Below are 23,035 nucleotides of genomic sequence, written 5' to 3' on the forward strand. Positions count from 1 at the left end.
GTGAAATTAAAGCCGTTTTTAAGTTGTGGTAAATTAATCAAAAGTGATGTCAGTCTTCCTATCAATTACTAGGTGAAATAATTGTGCGTTTCATAAAGCAGCTTTAATATAGATGATAAAAATACACATACTGCATGATGTTTAATGTACAAATCTGTAGGGGAAGGCGGGGTAAGTTGTGACAGTTTTTGCTTTTTGCATGTTAGAATTGATATGATTAATAATCTTGTCGAAATAAGTACCTTGCCTTGAAATTTAATTCTTTTGAAATATTTTCCACCTATATATAACTTTCTATCCCCACACTGAAAGTCGTCGTGACCTTTGAAAAAAACGATGTCAAATGGCTCAACTTGCCCCATATATGGGGTAAGTTTGAGCCACCTTCTGGGGTAAGTTGAGCCACAAAAACTATGTACAAATTGTATGAGGGGAGAACCAGCATGTCAATTTTTTGTTTAAGGTCTTTTCACTTGCTAATTCTCTATAAATACTAACATCCTTTAAAAGGAAAAGAGCAGTCATGTAAATTTGCTCCTTTCAGCCAGCATTTCAATCGATTTTTATGGTTTGTTTGTTTTTAAGATACATTACCATAGGAATTACCATGGCTCAACTTGCCCCATGCTGTTTGGCTCAACTTACCCCAGTCCGAACTTAGTGCGATAATTTTGTATCCACACATTTATTATGCATCCATCATATAAAAGACTATGACAAGAATGAAGATCCATACCTGGACTAATAATGTTGTTATCATGTCTTTATTATATTTAAAGACGTATGTGTTTATGAAGCACTTATCTATTTCACACTCTTTTTTACTTTTTTGACTGAAATTCATATTTTTCCCTCTAAAAAAACTACTTTTTGTTTCAAAGTTGAAAACAATATGGTGGGGTTAGGGGTTATGCTATGGGTCATCAATACATGACACCACCACAATGTCTGACTCATTCATTATTGGCCTGGGGCTGGTGGCTCAACTTGCCCCTATGCTCAACTTACCCCGCCTTCCCCTATTTATCAGGTGACTAATCAAAATAAATTAAATAACGGCTTAATTTTGTATTTATGTAATTAAACAAAATAAAAACTTCCCAAGTATTAAAATGGCTGAAATTTTCTGGGGGTGTTTCACATAGATAAGAATATGACCGAGAGTGATCTGACCAATGCGGTCATGCCTTTTATACCGCACGCTGCACGCAGCTAGGCATTTAAGTGCGACTCCAAGTCATAATTAAATCTTTTTGAAACACCCCCTAGATCTAATCTTCGTCTGTAGCTTTCTGATAGCCAATGAATAAACGATAAGTGCTCAGATTGCCTTTTTTTTGAGAAAAATAGAAACATAACCGAGAGAGGGACTTGATTTTAAAAAAGTCACAATTCAAATTTTTACAAGGAACAGTAAATCTTTTCAAAATGAATGAATCTTTGTTCATTTTTCTTCAAATGTTCATCATATTCATTCCACAATATTTATTTCACATTTTAGCACTAAACAACCACTTGTATTACTTGTTCCGTCTTCTACACATTCTCTCCAATCACTCTATTTAATGACTATTGGCAATTCAATGTATGTATGTATGTTTGCAAGTCTAACAATAAAAGAAACAAACACTCTGTAGATTCTAATCCTTGATTAGGAATCAACATTACTGTTGAAGAACCAGCCTTCTGTATTATTGCCTTAAGTATTGTTCACATTATTACTAGTAATTTCAAAGCTTTTATGACATTTACATCTATGGGCAAAAAATACACACAAAATACTGTGACCTTATAATAATCATTCTTATTCAGGGGGTCTACAAGGGTCTAAAAATCATTCTTATAAAGGGTCTACGAGTAGAATCTCATCCCACTCCGTAATCATTTCCACAGTATTTTTCATGGCTTTCTCCCAATTAAGACAATTTTTGCACGTCATCACTGTCTAATATGTGGATACGAAGATACTCGCTAAAAGGGTTACGCCCATTGCAACCCACGTGACCACCAGTGACGCAGTTCCGTTTCTTCCATCCCGGTCGAAGCAGTAGTCAGTGTAACAACACTCGGTACAGCCATTAGAATCACAGCCTTCTTGACAGTTTTCGGCACAGGTTAGTGTAAAAGTATCCCTTCCGATCCTCACTTTCTGCAGATAATTTGTAATAAAAAAAGAGAAACAAAATATGTTTCTTTTAATGGTGACACAACATTTGCTCCTGCGACACTTGCTTCGGTCTTACTATCTCAAGGGCATGGATCCCGGGGCCACTTACATTGACGAACGGATACCATGCGCGACTAAAAAAAAAAAACACGTTTAAAGGATGTCTTTTTCAAGATAGGGCACCTTATACGTACGTAACGTGATAAGGGTGTCAAAAACACAAAAATATTGAAAAAGGGGTATCTATTTCCCTCAGAAATATTTACGTGTTTTGGGTCTGATATGCGGGGATGATAAAACAAAATCAAAATGTTTTATAAAAGATGTTCTTTTTGCCCCAACACTACGTGATTAGAGTCCGATTTGTGCGAGATATGGAAGGTGGGGCCGTTGAAAACCAAAATGATGGTGTCTAAAGGTGTTATCGATGACCGTCGGACGCGTGACATATTAATAAAATATATCTGTATTTGTTTAGGGGTTCATTTCAGGGAATACTTGCTAAGAGTATCGTTTTGTTTCCAATACTTGTTAAGGGTTGCATTTTCAGAATATGGAAAATACATCGCTGTACTTGTTTAGGGGCTCAGTTCTGGGAATACTTGCCAATAGTATTTGTTTCCAATACTTGTTAAGGGTGGGGTTTCACACGCCAATAAAGGGTGCATTTTCAGAATATGGAAAATATGTGTTTAGGGTGCTTTTCATGACCCCGTGGTCGCGCATGGTATCCACTCGTCAATGGAAGTGCACCCCCACCCGGGATAGGGTTTATAGATTAGGATAGTAATAGAGGTTTTGGTTCTGAATAATTTGAAAATGAGGATAAAGGTTTATTCAGATTTGGAGGTTAGATGTTATGTTTAGCTTAACGTGCTGATAGTTTATCGGAGCAACTGTCACTGGAGCAAATATCATAGAACTCTTTTAATATTTAGCGGATAATATGAAAGAACGACTGAATACGAGATGAAGTGTGGAAGATTAAACAGCATTTCAGCGCAAACATACATATACGTCATTAGTTTATTAGAGCAATATGTGAGGAAAACTAAATTCTTCACAAGCATGTCAGCAAGAAGTAGGTTTAAGAGAAAGTAATATATCTTACGCAATAATTATTATCGAAAAAAAAATAAATGTTGATTTGACATGACTGTGGGAGAGAATTGTGTCGAACTGCCACAATGCAGGGGCCACGGAACGGTTTTCAAAGTGGGGGGGGGGGGGGGCTGACCATGCATAAAAACACAATCATATGGTCATTGTTTACATTTTTGTACATGGTTTGGGGGGCTGAAGTCCCCAGTCCCCCGCTTCCGCGGCCTCTGCAATGCACGAAACTTCCAAACGCATAACAACAATATATTCGGATTGAAAAAAAAATCGTCAATCGATCAAGAGTAAAAGCTCATAGTTTATATTTTTTCCATGCAAGACAGGGATGAATTTCGTATTGATTTGAAATTACTACCAAATAATTACGCAACTCAAGGATCATAGTTATGGAAATCTCTTGTGCATAAAACAAACGTACACACATTCATCCTCGCCTGGACACACGCGCACCCCCATCACACGAAACGCAATACATAACACATTAAATACATCTATTCCAGTCCTATCATAACACCACACACGCATACACACCGTCTCACGCGCAAGCACACCCTCGCGCACATTATCCTCACGCACACCTACACACCCACCCCCCACGCACGATCAGCATACACCCTCATGACTATTTTTTATTAGCAAGAAGGCAGAAGGTCTCATTTTTGTCTCGCCCACCAGAGGTGAAGACGAGACTTAGGGTTCCAAATGTCGTCCGTCCTAACTTTGCAACTGTAAGTCTCTTTTCAACCAAACTTAAGTGGTAGATGGACTTGGGGGACTTGCATGTTAGGCTGCAGTCGGAGGTCACATGGTAAGGTGAAAGGTCATTTTCAGGTCAACGTTAAAGTTTACATGCAAGACTATTATGACACCTAACTGTGCAACTGTAAGTCACTTTTCAACCAAACTTGGATGGTAGATGGACATGGGGGACCTGCATGTTGTGTTGCAGTTGGAGGTCACATGTTAAGGTCAAATGTCATTTTCAGGTCAACATTAAAGTTTACGTGAAAGGCTCTTATGACAAGTTTTATCATCCCAGTCATTTCACAATGAAGTTTCGATACAATTCTCTTGCATGCCCTCGCAAGTCACAATATTTCTGGTCATTTTCACAAGTTGTCGAGACACAAATTCGCTCTTGACTTGTTATAATTATTTGGTATCACAGGCTGAGGATCGAAGCCACGGGGCGGACGCTCTAACACAGACCCACGCACGCAAATACACAGGCACACACACCATCACACACGAACACGCCCAAACTAACCTTGCATGCTTCGGTATTCGCGTTAGTCCGGTATGTGCACGTGGAGTATTCGTATTGATCACTGTCGCATAACGAACTATCGTCAGCTGCTTGGCACGCTACATGGCATTGGATACCATTACGAGACGACGAGTAGGCACCTGCAGAAAATTGTTCGGAAAAAGATAATATAAAAATTAACGATTAATCATGATGATTAAAATTCTGTATCATTTTTTTCAAAAGACAATAGATCATCCATCCTTTTCAAAATGTCTGGCGAAATAATCTTTAAGTACCTCTCTGTATAAACAATCGGTATTTTATCAAGCCGAAATTCGTAAAAGTAGCTTAAAGGACAAGTCCACCCCAACAAAACTTGATTTGAATAAAAAGAGAAAAATTCAACAAGCATAACACTGAAACTTTCATCAAAATCGGATGTAAAATAAGTTATGGCATTTTAAAGTTTCGCTTATTTTCAACAAAATAGTTATATGAACGAGCCAGTTACATCCAAATGAGAGAGTTGATGACATCACGCACTCACTATTTCTTTTGTATTTTATTATATGTAATATGAAATATTTTTATTTTCTCGTCATTGTCATGTGAAATGATGTTTCATTCCTCCCTGAACACGTGGAATCCCATTATTTTAACATTTTGTGCTTCAGGCAAGGAGGTCCTATAATCGTCAATTCGTAAAAATTGAAATATTGTATAATTCAAACAATAAAAAACAAAATAAATAGTGAGTGAGTGACATCATCGACTCTCTCATTTGGATGTAAATGGCTCGTTCATATAACTATTTTGTTGAAAATAAGCGAAATTTTGAAATGTCATAACTTTCTTAATTTACATCCGATTTTGATGAAATTTTCAGCATTGTGCTTGTCTGACTTTTTTCAATTGATTCAAATCAACTTTTTTGTGAGGTGGACTTGACCTTTAAGTCACTATATATTTTCAAGAAGAAATATCTTGTATATTTTAGTTTTTTTTTCTAGGGCTTGTTCGACTTTTTGTTGTCTCGTTTTTAGTGTAGTTTAAATTTTGATCACTTTTTAAAAGTATCTTGGGCTGGTGTTATAAAGTTTTATGATTGAAAAATGAATACGAATTTTATTTTCATTACAGCTTTTCCTTTAATTTCCCTTTTATTAATTTATTTATCATTTGTTTTCTTACCGCTTATCTATGTACCTTTCACTTACTGATTAATATGGTAAAATTCATTGCAAGTTTTTTTCATGGTTAACATGATAATTGTTTAATGAACACCTCTTTAGTATTCATTCCACTGTTGATTTTAATGAAAATGTATTCCGCGATGGCATTTACTGCAACTTGTGTGGGATTATGTCTTCATTCATTACTCTAAAGCCTTTACTTTGGCGCAAATAAAATTCTGCACAAGGGCTGACAGGTTATCCATTAATTTTCAAACATTTATCACGTAAAATGGTATCGAATTATTTTCTGGTGAAGATACTCTTTCGGGACATATGAGGGTTTCGTGTTTAGGTCACATTTTTCATTAAACTGTCGATTAACAAGCCTTACAATTCCCGGGGTGGTATTCTGGAACACTTTCATAAGTTGTGTTATAAATTTTGTCATTTCTCTCAGAGATGTGACACCGCTATGATTGTCACAAAATGGTTTTCTGAACATTGCCCTCTTCCACCCATCTTTTCGGAAGCAAACCCATCAAAATCATCGTTAGTTCCCTGTGGGAGCCCTTCTAGTCAATACGAAGGCCCCATGGCAGGTAGGGCGTATCCCAAATACAGTTGTTGGCATCGCGCTATTACGCGTAAATTGATGTGCTTCATTACAAAGAGGGACAGGGAGCTGTGAAGGATTTTAGAGAAGTAGAAGAAGAAAGAAAACATAGAGAAAAAATGAGAAATCGATATGTACGGACTAACTTATTGTAGCATGAAAAAGTACTTTTGAAAAAGAGAAGAGACGAAATTTATGACAATTTTGTGACAAAATTTATGACATCCATCAGGATACCAATTTTGTCATATCTCTGAGAAAAGATAAAACATGGAGAAAAGACAATTTTCTGAATACCGCCCCTGCATGGTTTTTCAGGGGTTCTGTTTGTCTTTCTTTCAATACTTTCATTTTTCTTCTGACTCGCTCTGTATGATGCTTGCCATATTGATACTCCTTAGATCAGTGGGCGACTCCCTAGTAGCCAAGCCGGCGCCATTTCCTGTCGTATATGCTATTAAGTTAAACGGTGCTCTTATCATAAACAAGGTGAATACCGTGAATACACCGCTCGAGATATGAAACAACAACAACACATTCAAAAGATACGAGGCGACTCAATTGTACTTGCACCAAGCCACGTGACTATGTATTGAAACATTAAAAAAAATACATCCAAAGGGCAAGGGTGATTGAAGACTGATGAGGTAAAAACTGTATTTGATTAAAAGAGTTAACAGATTAAAGGCCGGAGGGGACAATAATATTTTTCGTATATCCCTCGACGGACCCCGTTTTATGAAAGGCAATACAGTAAAATACCCCGGGCGAAGAATACAGAATACAAAGGATAAATCTCATTTTTTATGAGGAGAATCGGATGAATTATGTAGTCACTCGAGTACATGGTAGACCCTTTGTGAGTTCCTGTTTGTTCATTGAACTTTTTAGGGTTGGAATATTCCTCCCACACTTTAAGTGGGGTTTCAGACTTTAGATTTAAATGTAATTCTTGATTTAGCAGCTTTTATTTCAATACAACAAACAAAATAACAGATCTTTCATATCATTTTCAAATCGATTGATTTTATTGATTTTTTTGTATCTAAAATCAATATCGGTAGACTTGTCATGGCTGGATAGGATTTAAAGCTTAATTTAACGCACTCCTGATAACAGGAGATTGTATGCAGTGTATAATCATCCCAATCTTGTTTTCGATTATCTAATTATCTCTACAAATAATTGATCATCTGTTCGTTCGTTCGTTTATACGCAAACGTTTGACGAAAATACATTTGTATATAATCATAGTCAACAGAACATTTAAAAATTATTTTATATTATGCTATTGGTAGCTTAATGCCAATTGGTCCAATTTCCAAATCGTCTGCTATCATTTTGTCTACCATCAGTTCGTCCACTCACCATTTCGTGTAATCACCAGTTGGTCCAATAGCCATTTAGTCCATATACCATTTGGTCTAATTGAAGTGTTATTGTGCAAAATGAATGAAAATAAAATGGATATTAGACCAACTGCTCATGAGACCAATTGGTCATAGACGAAAATATGATTAGGCGTAGTGACGATTTGACAAATGGTTGTTAGACGAAATGTTGAAAAACGGAATGGCATTAGACTAAATGGAAGTAGACCATATGTGGTGAGTGGACGAGTTGGCAGTAGACGAATTGACAATTTACCTGCAACACCGGGTTCTGACGACCATGAAAAATCACAAAGACAATCATGCCAATCGGAAGGGTATGTGGCAGTCAACTCTTTGGAATCGGTAAATTGCCGATTCGTCTACTGACAACTTGTCCACTCGCCACATGGTCTGCTTTCATTGCCATTCCGTCCATCAACATTTCGTCTAACATTCATTTGGTCCATTAACCATTTGGTCCAATCATCACTTCGGCTTATCACCATTTCGTCTCATAACCATTTGGTCTAATATCCATTTCATTTTCATTCATTTTGCACAAAAAATACACACTTAGTCCAATTAGACAAAATGGTATATGGACGAAATGGCTATTGGACCAACTGGTTATGAGACGGAATGGCATTTGACTAAATGAAAGTTCACCATATGGTGAGTGGACGAACTAATGGTAGGCCAAATGATAGTAGACGAGTTGGCGATTGGACGAATTGGAAATAAACCGTGGAATTTGACCTCGGACCGAGACCGACTAAAGCCATTGCGTTAATAGACATGTTAGAAATGACATACTATTATTCGGTTTGGAGTCGGCTTGGTTGGTTGGTGTATTAAACTGTATAGTTTTATTGTGTTGTCCAAAGAAAGAATAGGGTGTGGTTGAATATAGGGAGTATCAATATGGCCTAATAGTCGCTGTATCAAAAGTTCATCGAGAAGGACAGCATAATCATTTCTCGCTGAAAAAATGTCCCTACAAATTGTTGTTTGGGATCCATTATAGGGGTAGAGCGGTAATTGCTCCATCCTGTACAAGACTTCAAATGCAGTTCATTTCCATTAATAAATATTTTGCATCGCCTTTGCTCATTATTTTGGATACGCGCAATCTTAATGATGAATTATTTTGACGATTCAAGCTAAATATAACTTTCACATGATCTCTGAAGAGATCATTAGACTTATGTCGTGTGGTCTTGTGGTTAGAGCATGGGACCGATGATCGTAAGCTTGTGAGTTCGAATCTCCGCTTTGGCACCACTAGCACTAGCTCGACAGGCATAACACAAGGTCCAGCAACGTTAGAATCGGTCTAGATTGGTTGCAAATCAGCAAGGACTAGGTCTACAAAGAGGGATAAAAAGCAAATATATCAGGCGTTTCTTTCGAAAGCATAGTGAGAATTATTAATACTCTGTTAATACGACTGACAATTTAATAGTGATTGACAGTCCAACCTCGGATAAATAGTTCCCACTATACTTTCTCAAAGCCTGATATATTTGTATATACAGTACACACATACACACACACACACACACACACACACACACACACATATATATATATATATATATATATATATATATATATATATATATATATATGTATATTGTACAATATACTGGATTATATGTACGATAAATATAAAATCATCCCGAGTCTAGGTTTATTTTACCAAGGCCGAGGTGAAATAGACCAGCACGAGGCATAACTTTGTATTTGGAGTTTAAATACTTCAGTATAATATTGTATGATATAACGTTCACTATTTATTATAGTAAATTGTACAACGCCTACTTATATGCATTTATATATGTATATACATACTTTGCATCTAATGATACAAAAATCACAATTGGTAAAAGTATCAAGATTTTAATTTGAAAGAAAACGGAGCTGAGTTCTCATAAATGAAAGGAAAATTTACACTCTTCGTCAGTGCCCATGGCGTGATAAAACGCCATAGATAAGAAAATAGAACGAGAAACGGATTTTGTTTGTCATTTTTTTTCTCTTATTTTTTATGGCATTATATTTTTAGTAATTTGTACGTTTATATATGTACAGCGCGTCCCCCCAAAAAATGTACATGTGATATATGCGGCTTAATTACTTCCAAAAATAAAAATCATTCTCAATGACATTTATGGATATAGGAAGCCCATCTCATGTTCTAACTTCTATAAAAATTTCATTGGTCTCACTTCAGTGGTTTTGAATATACAGCCTATTATGTAACAGTGGTGCTTTTCAGCCCATTCCAAGTTTGTATGCATGCAACACTGCTTTGTGTTCTGCACTTTCTTGCATATCAACCCCCTTCGACCATTCTGACCAAGGAGATATCACCTCTATCTCCTTGTTCTGACCAAGGAATTCCCTGATCTGACCAGGGAAATCTCCATGATCTAACCAGGCTCATCAAATCACAACCTTGAGCATGTTCAGAAGGGCAAAAACAGTATTTGACAGTTCATTTCATGTTTGATAAACGGGAGATGTACAATGATTGAGACAACGGGTCATGTCTGTTTCATGCATAATTCCAACAATACTGCAGTTTTGTTTTCATTACATTTTTTAGTTAATTAGTTACTGAGGTCAAGTTCAATAATTTAGTGTAACCTTTTAAAAGAAAACAGTCAAAATTTTCCTTTTCGCAAATGGTGATTAACTTATGGATTCCCCTTTTTCAGCTCATTTTACTCATCCATCATTCACATTTTCTTTCAAGTTGGTGCACTGATTCCCCTTATCAATCATCAAACAAACTTATTTTTTTATGTTTCTTGTCCTTCTGAACATGCTCAAGTTTATGATTTGATGAGCCTAGATATGATTATATTAGGGAATTATCCCTGCTCAGATCCTAGATGTAAGAATGGGGGTTAACATGCCATAGACAATGAAGAAATGCATCAATGCTGCAAACTTGGAATGAGCTAAAATGCACCATTGTTACGTAACATGGTGTGTATTCAAAACCGCTGAAGGTGCGACCAATGAAATTTTCAGAGAAGTTAGAACATGAAATGAGATTTCTACTCGTGAACATTTATTTGAGAATCCTACCACATTTTAGAATTAATTCAGTCCTTAGAGATGTTTATAATATATATTTTATTACAAGGATAAAGAAAAAGAAAGTAAATGCAACAAGAAAACCATGGATAACGGAAGATATCATAGCCCTAAGTAAACGAAAACATGTTTTGTACAAAAAATACTTGAAGAGTAAATCTAATTCATGTGAAAACGTCTATAAAAGGTGCCGTAATGATCTCGGTAACTTGATAAGAGAAAAGAAACGCGAGTTTTTTCACACAAAATTTGCCAAACTACAAGGTAATATGAAAGGGACATGGAATGTCATAAACCAGACTTTAAACAGAAATATATCGAAACCAATTGTAAGCGAGTTAGAAATAAATGGTAAAACATTAACTGATCAACAGGAAACAGTCAATGAGTTCATTGACCATTTCACTTCAGTAGGTGTGAAGCTAAGAGAAAACATCAACAGTAATAGCACAGAAAATTCATTTAGAGAGGGTATGACTGGTCATTTTGAAAAGTCGTTGTTTTTACATCCTGATACGGAGAGGGATATTTTAAACGTTGTCCTGAAACTTGATGGAAGTAAAGGTCCAGCGTATAATAACGTTCACCCCAAAGTCTTGAAGAAATCTATTCATATAGTCTTGACTTCTCTTTGTAATATCATTAATTTGGCCATAGAACGTGGTATATTTCCTGATGCACTCAAAATCGCCCAAGTAACTCCGGTTTTTAAAAGTGGTAATACCTCTTCACTAAATAATTATAGACCTATATCAGTATTATAAATTTTCAGTAAGATCTTTGAAAAATTATATATAATAAGTTGATTGTTTTTATTGAAAATAATAACATTTTATTCGAAAAGCAATTTGGTTTAAAAAAAACATACTCCTTGCCATGCACTTTTAAAATTTGTTGATAGCATATCTCAGGCTTTTGAGTGCAATGTATTTTTAATCAGTATTTTTTTTAGATCTATCAAAAGCTTTGATTGTATTGATTTTAATATCTTATTCCATAAATTTTATTTTCATGGAATTAGAGGGACTCCATTGTTATTATTGAAAAGTTATTTATTAAATCGTAAGCGATATGTGAGCATTGGCAATAATTCATCAGCATAGCAATATACAAATGGGTGCACCTCAGGGATCTAATCTAGGCCCAATATTATTTCTATTGTATATAAATGACTTGCCAAGTGTTAGCAGTATTTTATCATTTATTCTTTTTGCTGACGACACAACAATATTTTTCATCTGGTAATGATCCTTTTAATATGAATTTTATATTAAATACTGAAATAGCCAAAATTCAACGATGGTTTCTTGCCAATAAACTTTATATTAACTTCGAAAAAACAAATTATGTTATTTTTATAACACACAATAAACATATTGATAACAGTGCAATACGAATAACAATCCCAATAAAGCAATAAAGCAGGTTAATCAAGTAATTTTTTTAGGAGTAATTCTTGACGAAAATATGACATGGAAATATCATATAGATTACATTTGTAAAAAGATTTCTAGAGTAATCGGAGTATTGAACAGAGTCAAAAAAATTTACCATTACGCATCCTTGTAAATATATATAATACCTTGATCTTGCCACATTTGAATTATTGTCTGATTATCTGGGGTGGCTGTGCCTCATATTTATTCCAAAGGATATATGTGATTAAAAAACGTGCAATAAGGGTAATAACAAATTCATTTTTAGAGCTTATACACAGATTTTATTTTTTAAGCTAAACATTTTAAGCTAAATGAACTTTAAGAATCGCAAATTATTTTATTTATGTACCAATATTTCAATTTAAATTCTACTTTTCAATCTTGTTTTAATAGTTATTATATATCTAATAGCAGTATAAATAATTATGTAACGAGAAATTCAAACAAATTATATATACCGTTCTTTCGCTATACGCTTTCTAAATCTACAATTCGTTATAAAGGGCCAAACTTGTGGAATAATTTACCCGATACTTTAAAATCATCTGTTATATTCTCATCATTGAAACGTAGATTGAAACAAAACCAAATGTCTGCGTATAGTAAATAATTTCAACTGCCTATCTAATGTGTGTGTGTGTGTGGGGGGGGGGGTTGATGTCAATATGTTCGAGTATTTTTTTGTTTTGTTTTTGGCCACTATTCTATTTGTGTTTTTATTCGTATAGACTTCCTACATCCGCTGCATTTTATTTCCATTTCTTTTATATTTCTACCATTTTTATTTTTCTTATTGCTTATACTGTTATTTAAATTCTTTTACTCCTATGTGGTATACTTGTATATAGGCCAATGTTTGTATGTTTTTTTAAAGGATGCCAAATAAATGAATTGAATTTAAAAAAAAATATGTCAGAGGGACATTTTTTGGGGACGCGCTGTATATATATGTATGCATTTTCTTATTTACAAGGGTAATCTAACCATTTCTGCAAAGCAGAACCTTGAAATCAATGTTCTGGCACTTAGTTGCTGGATAATAGCCAAGTCAGCACATTTGAAAATAAGAAGAAATGTTTTGCATCTCGCTTCACCGTCGAAATTCAAGTTTGTGACCATTATTGTGGTTGAATATATTTCTTTCATTGTAAATCTCTTCATTATCTTCTGAAAGTTTGAATGGCCAGCGTTCATACAAATCTACAGGAAAGATAATGGTCTGTGACCAAACGCCTAAAGCATGCTGATACTTATTTTAATGACCAAACCTTGAATAGGGAGGTTGTCGATATTATAATAACACCAATTACAAAAGGTGTAGCAAAAAAGAAATCACCTCTTTCCAAAAGGCCACACATTTATAATGATTTGTCTTTTCCTGACGGGGAGGAATTTAATGAAATCGTACAGTCGAGACGGCATAAATGGGTTGGTCACCACCGGGGGGGGGGGGGGGGGGGGAGAAAGGGAATTGCGTATTTTCTAGATTGAAGAAGAGGTCAAGTGTTGTGAGCGGTCAAGTAATATTTTGTTACTATATACAGTGCGTATCAAAAAAGATACCACTGTGAAAAAATCCTGTAAAAGTATACATTTGTAATAACCTGAAGAGTTTTCCACATTTTAACATTGGTACAGATCCATTTAAGCAAATAACGATATAACTATCGAAAAATATTTCCGCTTGAGTGAGCACCACTTACTTTCGAAAAGTTAGTGAAAAATGATTTGCGCAGAATTTTGATATAGCTTTGCGAATAAAAGTAAACCTTTATCATTAAGAACACGTTGAATTTAGCAAGTAAAATTTATTTGAAGATATCTTTGACCTCTTTTAATTTGTTTCCTTGCCCAATACACTTGGAAGAGTGCATTGCGCCCCGCCCGAATCCCCCACACACCAAGGCCATCGAGGCGATATTTGATTTACACTGACCTGTGATTTACATAAAATGAATTAGGCTTGATTTTCATTTTGTTAATCATTGCCAAGCTTGGGAAAAGTGTGGAGAAACAAGTATTAAATGAAAAATTAAATGTCAACCCACTTTAAATTATAAAAACTTAGTGAAAAGGTGCTGGAGATGTCTGATGTAAACTTTTGTTCAGATTCAGTTATGTCCTCAGATCCAGCTGGCACAAAAAGGGTTAAAGTTGTGCTTACTAATTGCTGAAATTTCAATTAGGGTGGTAAATTTGATTAAAAATGCCTGAATGTATCTGTTTTATCTTAATTGACTAAAAGTGCAAGGGAAATGTAGGAAAAATGTATCGCAGGGTAAGTTTGATTTCGTCCTTTCCCCTTGACACTGCGTAAAAACGAGCATTTCTGCGCAGATTTCTGCGAGCTTTACAAAAATGGACAGTGCTCACTCAAGTGTAACATTCTGTCAAAACTTTTACTTTCATTGGATAGATGAGACCCAAACCCAAGATTATACGTGAAAAAATTACCCACATGTTGTATATTCTTTTAATTCCCGGAGCTTTTTCAAAGTTTAAACTTTTTTTGATACGCACTGTTTATTAAAAAAACCCCAAATAATGCACACCATTATCATCAAGAATTGATCCACGTCCCACACTCTGTACAGCACTCTGTACAGCGTGTGCAATTGTTGAAACAATCAAAACACACTCAGCTATAATACCACCAGACACTGTTCCAGTGCAGCCGTGCGTGGTCATTCCAAACGAATACCACATACTACTGGCGTACAGATGGGGGGGGGGGCCTTGCCCCCCCAAAAAACCTCATGACCAACTTAAAAAGAAAAGAAAAGAAGGAAAGGTGAAAAATGATATTGTCTAAAAAAAATATGTCAAAATTTATCACAAAATAGAATTTTAGTCATACATATTTCTATTTATTGCTCGCTCGCTTCATTTCAAGTTAGGTGCAATGCTCATGCAATAATTTGCCTAACACCAATACCAAAAGGTCCCGCAAAAGGTCAACACCGAGCTTGAAATAGCCCAATATGAAATCACTGATTCTTATCCTATGCATATCAAAATATTTTTCTTTCATCATGGCTTATATTCATTCGTTTCATCTCTTTATAATGAATAATCAAAGAAATAGTTGACCAACCTAACCACTGAACCAATGCACTTGCCCCTGAGGCACAGAGCAAGCGTGTGGGTTCTTTAGAGCCCTTTCAGAGCCTTTTCAAAATGATTGATTCTATTTCTTCAATTGATGATATCAAGTCAGCCATGAAGACAACCCACCTTTTATCAGGATCAAGCTTAGAAGCAAAAGCATCAGAGCCCTGGTCTCCATTACCACCATTATTTACGACTCGATCAAGATCACCTGTTGAACAAAATAGAGCATATATTAAACTAAATAACTGTAGTAGCTTTAAAGATTGATGTCGTCTATTTTATCGTCGATCCTTTGGTATAATTTGAATTAGATAGAATCGAAATTTCCCTATTTTTACTATCGTGTATTTCAAACTTGCAGTTCGATTTCATTCTGCAAAATATACCCTGCTATTCAGTTCAAATTCCTGCCATGTTCTATTTTCATTTGCAAGTGATTTTATTGACTAACATGTTAGTGACACCTGAAATGATAATATTTGATGATGCCCTTTGCAGTTTATTGACTTTGAGGCACATAAATGGTCTACAATGTATTTTGTTTTCTATCGAATTAATCATATTCTTATCAGAACAAGAGACTTGTGTTTTATTGCAATGTTATATATACATATTTCTCTTCCAGGCAACTTTGGGAAATGCAGCGGGGGAAGATCTTTGTTATTATTGTTGTACTCATCTTTCTAATGTAGGGGAAGGCGGGGTAAGTTGTGACACTTTTTGCATTTTGCATGTTAGAATTGATATGACTAGTACTATTGTAGAAATAAGTACCTTGCCTTTAAATTTGATTCTTGGGAAATGTTTTTCACCTACATATAACTTTCTACCCCCACACTGAAAGTCATCGTGACCTTTGAAAAAACCGGTGTCAAATGGCTCAACTTGCCCCATATATGGGGTAAGTTGTGCCACCGTCTGGGGGTAAGTTGAGCCACAAAAACTACGTACAAAATGTATGGGGGAGAACCAGTGTGTCAATTTTTTGTTTAAAGTCTTTTCACTTGCTAATTCTCTATAAATAATAACATCATTTAAAAGGAAAAGAGCAGTCATGTAAATTTGCTCCTTTCAACCTGCATTTCAATCAATTTTTATGGTTTGTTTGTTTTTTAAGATACATTAACATAAGAATTACCATGGCTCAACTTGCCCCATGCTGTTTGGCTCAACTTACCCCAGTCCGAACTTAGTGCGATAATTTTGTATCCACACATTTATTATTCATCTATCATATAAAAGACTATGACAAGAATGAAGATCCATACCTGGACTAACAATGTTGTTATCATGTCTTTACTATATTTAAAGACATGTGTGTGAATGAAGTACTTATCTATTTCACACTCTTTTTTTACTTTTTTGGCTGAAATTCATACTTTTCCCTCTAAAAAACTACTTTTTGTTTCAAAGTGGAAAACAATGTGGTGGGGTTAGGGGTTATGCTATGGGTCATTAATACATGACACCACCACAATGTCTGACTCATTCATTATTGGCCTGGGGCCGGTGGCTCAACTTGCCCCATGCTCAACTTACCCCGCCTTCCCCTACTCTATGGCCCGTATACTGAAGTCAGGTTTAACTTAGACCATGGTCATGATGGTGTAGCTCTGTGCTAAAATCATGGGTAGCCAAAAGTGTCAAAATTGTCATTAAGTTGTATAATGTTTTTTTTTGGTTTACTGTGCTCTTTCCTGACTCATCGATGGTGCAGACAATAATCTATTTACACTTCCTAGACAATTATGAATGATTTGAGAGCCAAATGAGGTGAAATATATCTGTACTGGTAGTGATTTATGTAACAATTGACTCTCCATACTTACAGTTTTAAACCACAACTTTAAACATGAGTTTAAGTTATACCCGACTCCAGAATACGGGCCTATTGTTTGAAATACTGAATTGATAACATTAAATTAATGATAATAATAATGATGATAATAATAACAATGATAAAGATAACAATAACAATGCTAATCATCATCAGCACCCACAATCTGTACAGTTTGTTTTGGGTTTCTACAGGAGAAATTTTGATCATGTTTTTGCATGTAAAAACATCCGAATGGCACCGAACTATCGAAATATCTAAGAATTATTTTCCAAGCTATTAAAAAAAGAACTTTATATAGTTGGTTCGATTTAAATTAAATATCATCAAATTATTACTATTATTGTCTTTTATATAATTTTATTGATTAGCATTACTGATACTGTTATCATGTCTTTAAATGTTGATTTATATAAAAAAAACCTGAACAATATGGAACATTTAGAATAGTCATTTGATAACTTTCAAATACAACATAAAATCAGAAAATATATCATGGAGAAGGCACGTAGGCGCCATCTATCTCCCGCTACCCCCCTCACCGTTCGTTACGTCTGGCCATGTGCTGATAATATCACTAGGCTTAACTCTCTAAATGCAAAAAGAGCTAATCTCATCCCGAATCATGGTCCTCTCAGAGCGAGACGAGGGACCAGTCGTTTTTGACTGACATTCGCATCTATTGAAGGTGGAATTACCTCCTTTTGGACTGAAAATGTCGAGGAATATTCCCCGTTCACTCTAGAAAGAGCAATAATGCTCAAACTACATGTATGTGAATTCCACTCCAAAATAACGTTTTGAAGTGAGATTTACATCTTTTGAGAGTGGAATTACCTCTTTTTGGAGTGAAAATGTCGAAAAATATACGCCGTTCTCTCCAGAAGGACATATGCTCTCTCAAAAGATGTAAATTCCACTCCAAAATGTCGTTTTGAAGTGATATTTACATCTTCTGAGAGTGGAATTACCTCTTTTTTTGGAGTAAAAGTGTCAAAAATATACACCGGTCACTCCAGAAAGAGCTATAATGCACTCTCCAAAGATGGAAACCCCACTCCAAAATGTCGTTTTGAAGTGAGATTTACATCTTCTGAGAGTGGAATTACCTATTTTGGGAGTGAAAATGTCGAAAAATATACACCGCTCACTCCAGAAGGAGCTATAATAAACTGTCTAAAGATGTAAATCCCTCTCCAAAATGTCGTTTTGAAGTGAGATCTACATCTTTTGAGAGTGGAATTACCTCTTTTGGGAGTGAAAATGTCGAAAAATATACACCGTTCACTCCAGAAGGAGCTGTAATGCACTCTCAAAAGATGTAAATCCCATTTTAAAAAAAAATCGTTTTGAAGTGAGATTTACATCTTCTGAGAGTGGAAGTACCTCTTTTAGGAGTGAAAATGTCGAAAAATACACACCGTTCACTCCATAGCTGTAATTCATTCTCAAAAGATGTAAATTTCACTCCAAAATATAGTTTTAAAGTGAGATTTACATTTTCTGAGAGTGGAATTACCTCTTTTTGGAGTGAAAATATCGACAAAACATACAACGTTTACTCCAGAAGGAGCTGTAATGCACTCTCAAAAGATGTAAATCCCACTCCAAAATGATATTTTGAAGTGAAATTTACATCTTCTGAGAGTGGAATTATCCCTTTTGCGAGTGAAAATGTCGAAAGATATATACCGTTCACTCCAGAAGGATCTATAATGCACTCTCAAAAGATGTAAAACCCTTTCCAAAATGAATGGTCCCGCTTGTCGCTCTGCGAAGAGTGTGACTAGGGACCAGAATAGTTCTTTTGTATTTAGAGTGAAATGAAATCGTGTAACAGTTACTGACGAAATTGATATTAGATAGAGTAGGCCTTATAAATTATTGATTTAAAATATCTACAAAATTAACCGTAATATTATGAAACGCTTCCATAGTTGATTTGAAACATTGATTCAGCGAAAACTTTTTCTGATTTTTGTTGTGCTAATACTTTTAAAGAGGAATCCAGCCATTGTCATGCAATGTTGTGTTAGAAAGGAGAAAATAAATAAAACAGAATTGTGAAAGATTGAAAGATCGGACAAGCAGTAAAAAAAGTTATGGCTGCTTTAAAATCAAGATTCCTAAGACTATGTCAATTTCAAATTGACAACGGATAAGTAAATTGTGACAAGAGGCAAGGACAACCTCCCCATAGGCCATGTACTTAATTATCAGGGATTTGTTGTTTCTCCTAAGTAGCCATTCCCCAGGGGCAGTAATATAGATACAATCCAGGCATATCTCCTCATAAAAGAAATATACTATTAGAAATAAATCTGTTGAATTTTTTCTCGCCATTTTATGCATTGGAGTGCATTGAAAAGTAATCATTTCTTAACACCACTGTGACATCACAAATGCGGTCAATTTGAAGTCTCCATGAGTATAGTGATTACCATTATTTACAAATTCCCCAAATTCATAACTTTCTTATTGTTTGTCCGATATTCAAACCTTCACATATCTTGTCTGATTTTTCATTTTTCCTCTTTAAACAAGTTTTTAGTTGGGTTGGATTCCCCTTTAAACTTGTGGATATGAGATTGATACCCTTGTGTGCATTAATATGACTACAGACCCAATGGTTAGAATGACCATTGGAAAAGAAAAAGGAGACCTTACAAAAAGAAAAAGAAACATGTAAGAGGGTAGTTTTCCCACCAAAGGTCGAGGACATTGTTTCAAACCGTTATGAAAACTTAGTATTTTATTCTTTCGGTATTTAGGCAAAGTCAATATCCGCGTGTGAAAATATTCAAAGGCAACACAGTTTCGAAATCTGAATACTACGAACAGCGCATTAGTCCTATCGCGATTTCACGATGTCAACGCCTGAAGTTTTGCCAATAAGACTTTGGCACATGTCTGGTCTAGACAGGCACATTTTTTCTTTCTAACATATCAACGAAAAAGCGATCCAAATCGGTGTTTTTTCTCAAAGAAGATCACAGGGTCTGATCCATAATTTATTTCAAAGGGCCCCGCGTTTATTCCTTTTTTTTTATCTGACAAGAAAATACGCAATGGGGCCTTTTCTCGATATTTTTTGACAAACAACAATATGGTCACCAAATGAGGATTGCGCATGCCGCCTTTGCCCATCCATACCACTGGATCCGTGGTGTTGACATCATCAGATTTCACAGTTTAAGTCGAATATGGCTAACATGGGTGAGCATTTGATGATGTTTTCTTTTCAGGGGCGGATCTGCAAGAAGCGTTGGCGAAAACCCCTATGATTTTCGAGTAAATAATGAGAAAAGAAGAGAAAAACGGAGATGTGGGGCCTAACGTAGTAACAAAAACCATGTACGAGACGAAGAATGCTCTGTTTGTAGGAGCGGATCCATTGGAACTGGGGCGACCATCCCCTATGATTTTGAAGTATAATTAAAGGGGGTGGGAAGGGGAAAAATGAAAGGAAGAAAATAAATAGAGAAAAAGGGAGAGCGTCTTAAAGAGCGATCTTTGTCTCGTTAATCTGTACTTTCCCTATCATTCAATCTACGCTGTAAAAAATTCCCACAGCTAGACATTGATCCACAATGTGCTGCACTCAACCCAGGTGATGTAAATGGGTACCTGGCAGGAATTTATTCCTTGAAACGCAGCGCGCGTAACAGCTGCACTGCTAAAGCCAGGGTAATTATGCTGCATATACTGTAGAGCGCTTAGAGACTTCTGACAAAGTAAGTATTAAGCGCTATATAAGCAAGTATAATTATTATTATTATAAAAAAATATTTAATAATTTAAGCACCTTGTTTATGCCCGTCACTCCAACAGCTACTGTCTAAAGTTTTAAACAATTTTAAAGTGTAAACAAGTTCAAAAAGGATTTAACAACTTCAGAAAAGTTTTGAACAATCGTTAAAAACACTAAGTAACATGTTTCCCAACATGGGGTCGCAAGGGAATGCATGTTTGCTGGGTATTTTTTTTTCAACCCATAATCGGCTATTTCAACGCAACATTGTATACAATTTACAAAATATTGAGTATCTTTATACCAAACCAACATGCATGTTCCCATTTTACCGAATATTTGGCAAACCTTTGTTTAGAGTGTAAAAGTTCAAACAATTGTTTAAACAAAAGTTTTAATAGTTATCTTGTTAGAGTGACGGACCAAAACAACGTGTTTATTCCTTAAAAAGTGTAACAAAGAATGACGTCAACTTGATCTTTAGACCGTCTTGCCCCCCTGTCTGTATTCCCCGATTCCGCCCATGTCTGTTAGTTAATATATGCCCCTCTATGTTCTTAGAATGAGACAAAGTCACCCTTTGGACGGCTTGTCTCAAAAGACATGGCGTGCACGTGCTTATTTGAAAATTCCATGGACGCCATTAGTGTGTATTTCTAAAAGTTACTAGATACCTCAAAATATACTTTTCAAATAGTAAAACAAAATATAATGAAGAATGGACTGCCCCCGGTGATACAAATATTTGCTGTAAAAATATTGATCCACAGCTCAGATATTTTCAACTTGTTGATTAAACCAAATACGCTCTTTATTGATTCATGTCACGTGTATTGATCTAAGATGCCGACCTGTGCTCTTCCGAAATATAGATATAAAGTTTGTGCCTATTAAAGCCTTTTCAATGATCTATCAAAGTTACATATTTTAGTAAAGTGGGATAAAACCACACAGAACATACGTTTTAGAGATTACTAATAAATAATTATTATATGATCGGATTTTTTTGTAAGGTACATGTATGTTAAATTGCAACTAAAATGTCATGTCTGGTGCACATGTTTAATCATATACTTTTTAATGTAGGAACAATCCTGTATGATTAAAATCAGTTACATTTACATCATATCACATTATGATAATTTGCCATAATTTTGGTATGAAGTTAGCGACGTCCAGTCATCTCTTTCATTCCTTTGCCACTCAGTGAAGCCTTACCTTCACGGTGGCTGTCTATCGCTGCTATTATATATTTACCGTACACTTCTTATAAATATTTATTAGTACTTGCCATGGTATATACCGTGTTCTTATTCCTTTTTTTTGTTGTTGGGTTGAAAACATAATTAAACAAGATCAAACGAATAAATGGCAGTGAATTCTCAATCAATAGTGTTAAATCAGAAATAATGTAACCGAAGGGAAATCCTAAAATGAAAAACATATATAGATGTATACATATCTATTGATTATAAAATACAGATATTTATTTACAAATTGAAAAAACATCGAAAAAGTAATAGAATGAGCTATACAGGGATAACTTGTATACAGAGTCAGTTGTGATTCTCGAATACTTTTCCTTGAAAACTAATCCTACGTGACAACAGTCATTTCATTTAAAGAATGATCTTTGACTTATTTGTCAAATTTATGTTGGATCACTGCATTTACTCATTCCACTATAGGGGTAAACATATTCAGTATTCATTAACAAGCTTCAATATGAATGAGTTGAACTATACATAGTTAGATCTGTACACAGTTAGATATGTGTAAGATAGAAGCCCTATATATTTATGTATATTTAATCCTCTTACAGTCAAGGTTAAAGATAAATGGGTCCTGAAAAAAGCCCACATCCCAGAGAAATAGAGCAAAACCACGCTAGTAAAGCTAATGATCCAAGTAAGAGTATTATCAAGCGACATGACCTATATCCTGTTATTTTGTTTTGCTAATTAAGGAAAAAACACACTCAGAACTCCCAAACAATAAATAATACTCGGATAGTGATTGGATATCTATAATAAGAGGAGGGTAGCTACATGTAATAATGATAATAATAATAGTAAAAATAATGATATCAATGATAA

At 35.2% G+C, this 23,035-nt stretch overlaps 1 protein-coding gene across 1 annotated transcript in view; it reads right to left on the bottom strand.

Annotated features, from left to right (window-relative positions):
- Positions 1–1,133: 1,133 nt before the first annotated feature.
- LOC121422123 overlaps positions 1,134–23,035 on the bottom strand; it is a 30,821-nt gene continuing 8,919 nt past the window's right edge. The window contains exons 2-4 of the mRNA XM_041616961.1: positions 15,475–15,559; positions 4,554–4,693; positions 1,134–2,149 (exon numbers count right to left, since the gene is read on the bottom strand). Of these exons, the coding sequence (XP_041472895.1) occupies positions 1,946–2,149; positions 4,554–4,693; positions 15,475–15,535 (405 nt within the window). The 5' untranslated portion in view covers positions 15,536–15,559 and the 3' untranslated portion in view covers positions 1,134–1,945. The remainder of the gene's footprint in view (positions 2,150–4,553; positions 4,694–15,474; positions 15,560–23,035) is intronic.

The sequence above is a fragment of the Lytechinus variegatus genome, chromosome 9 (genome assembly GCF_018143015.1).
Source record: "Lytechinus variegatus isolate NC3 chromosome 9, Lvar_3.0, whole genome shotgun sequence".
Taxonomy (NCBI): domain Eukaryota; kingdom Metazoa; phylum Echinodermata; class Echinoidea; order Temnopleuroida; family Toxopneustidae; genus Lytechinus; species Lytechinus variegatus.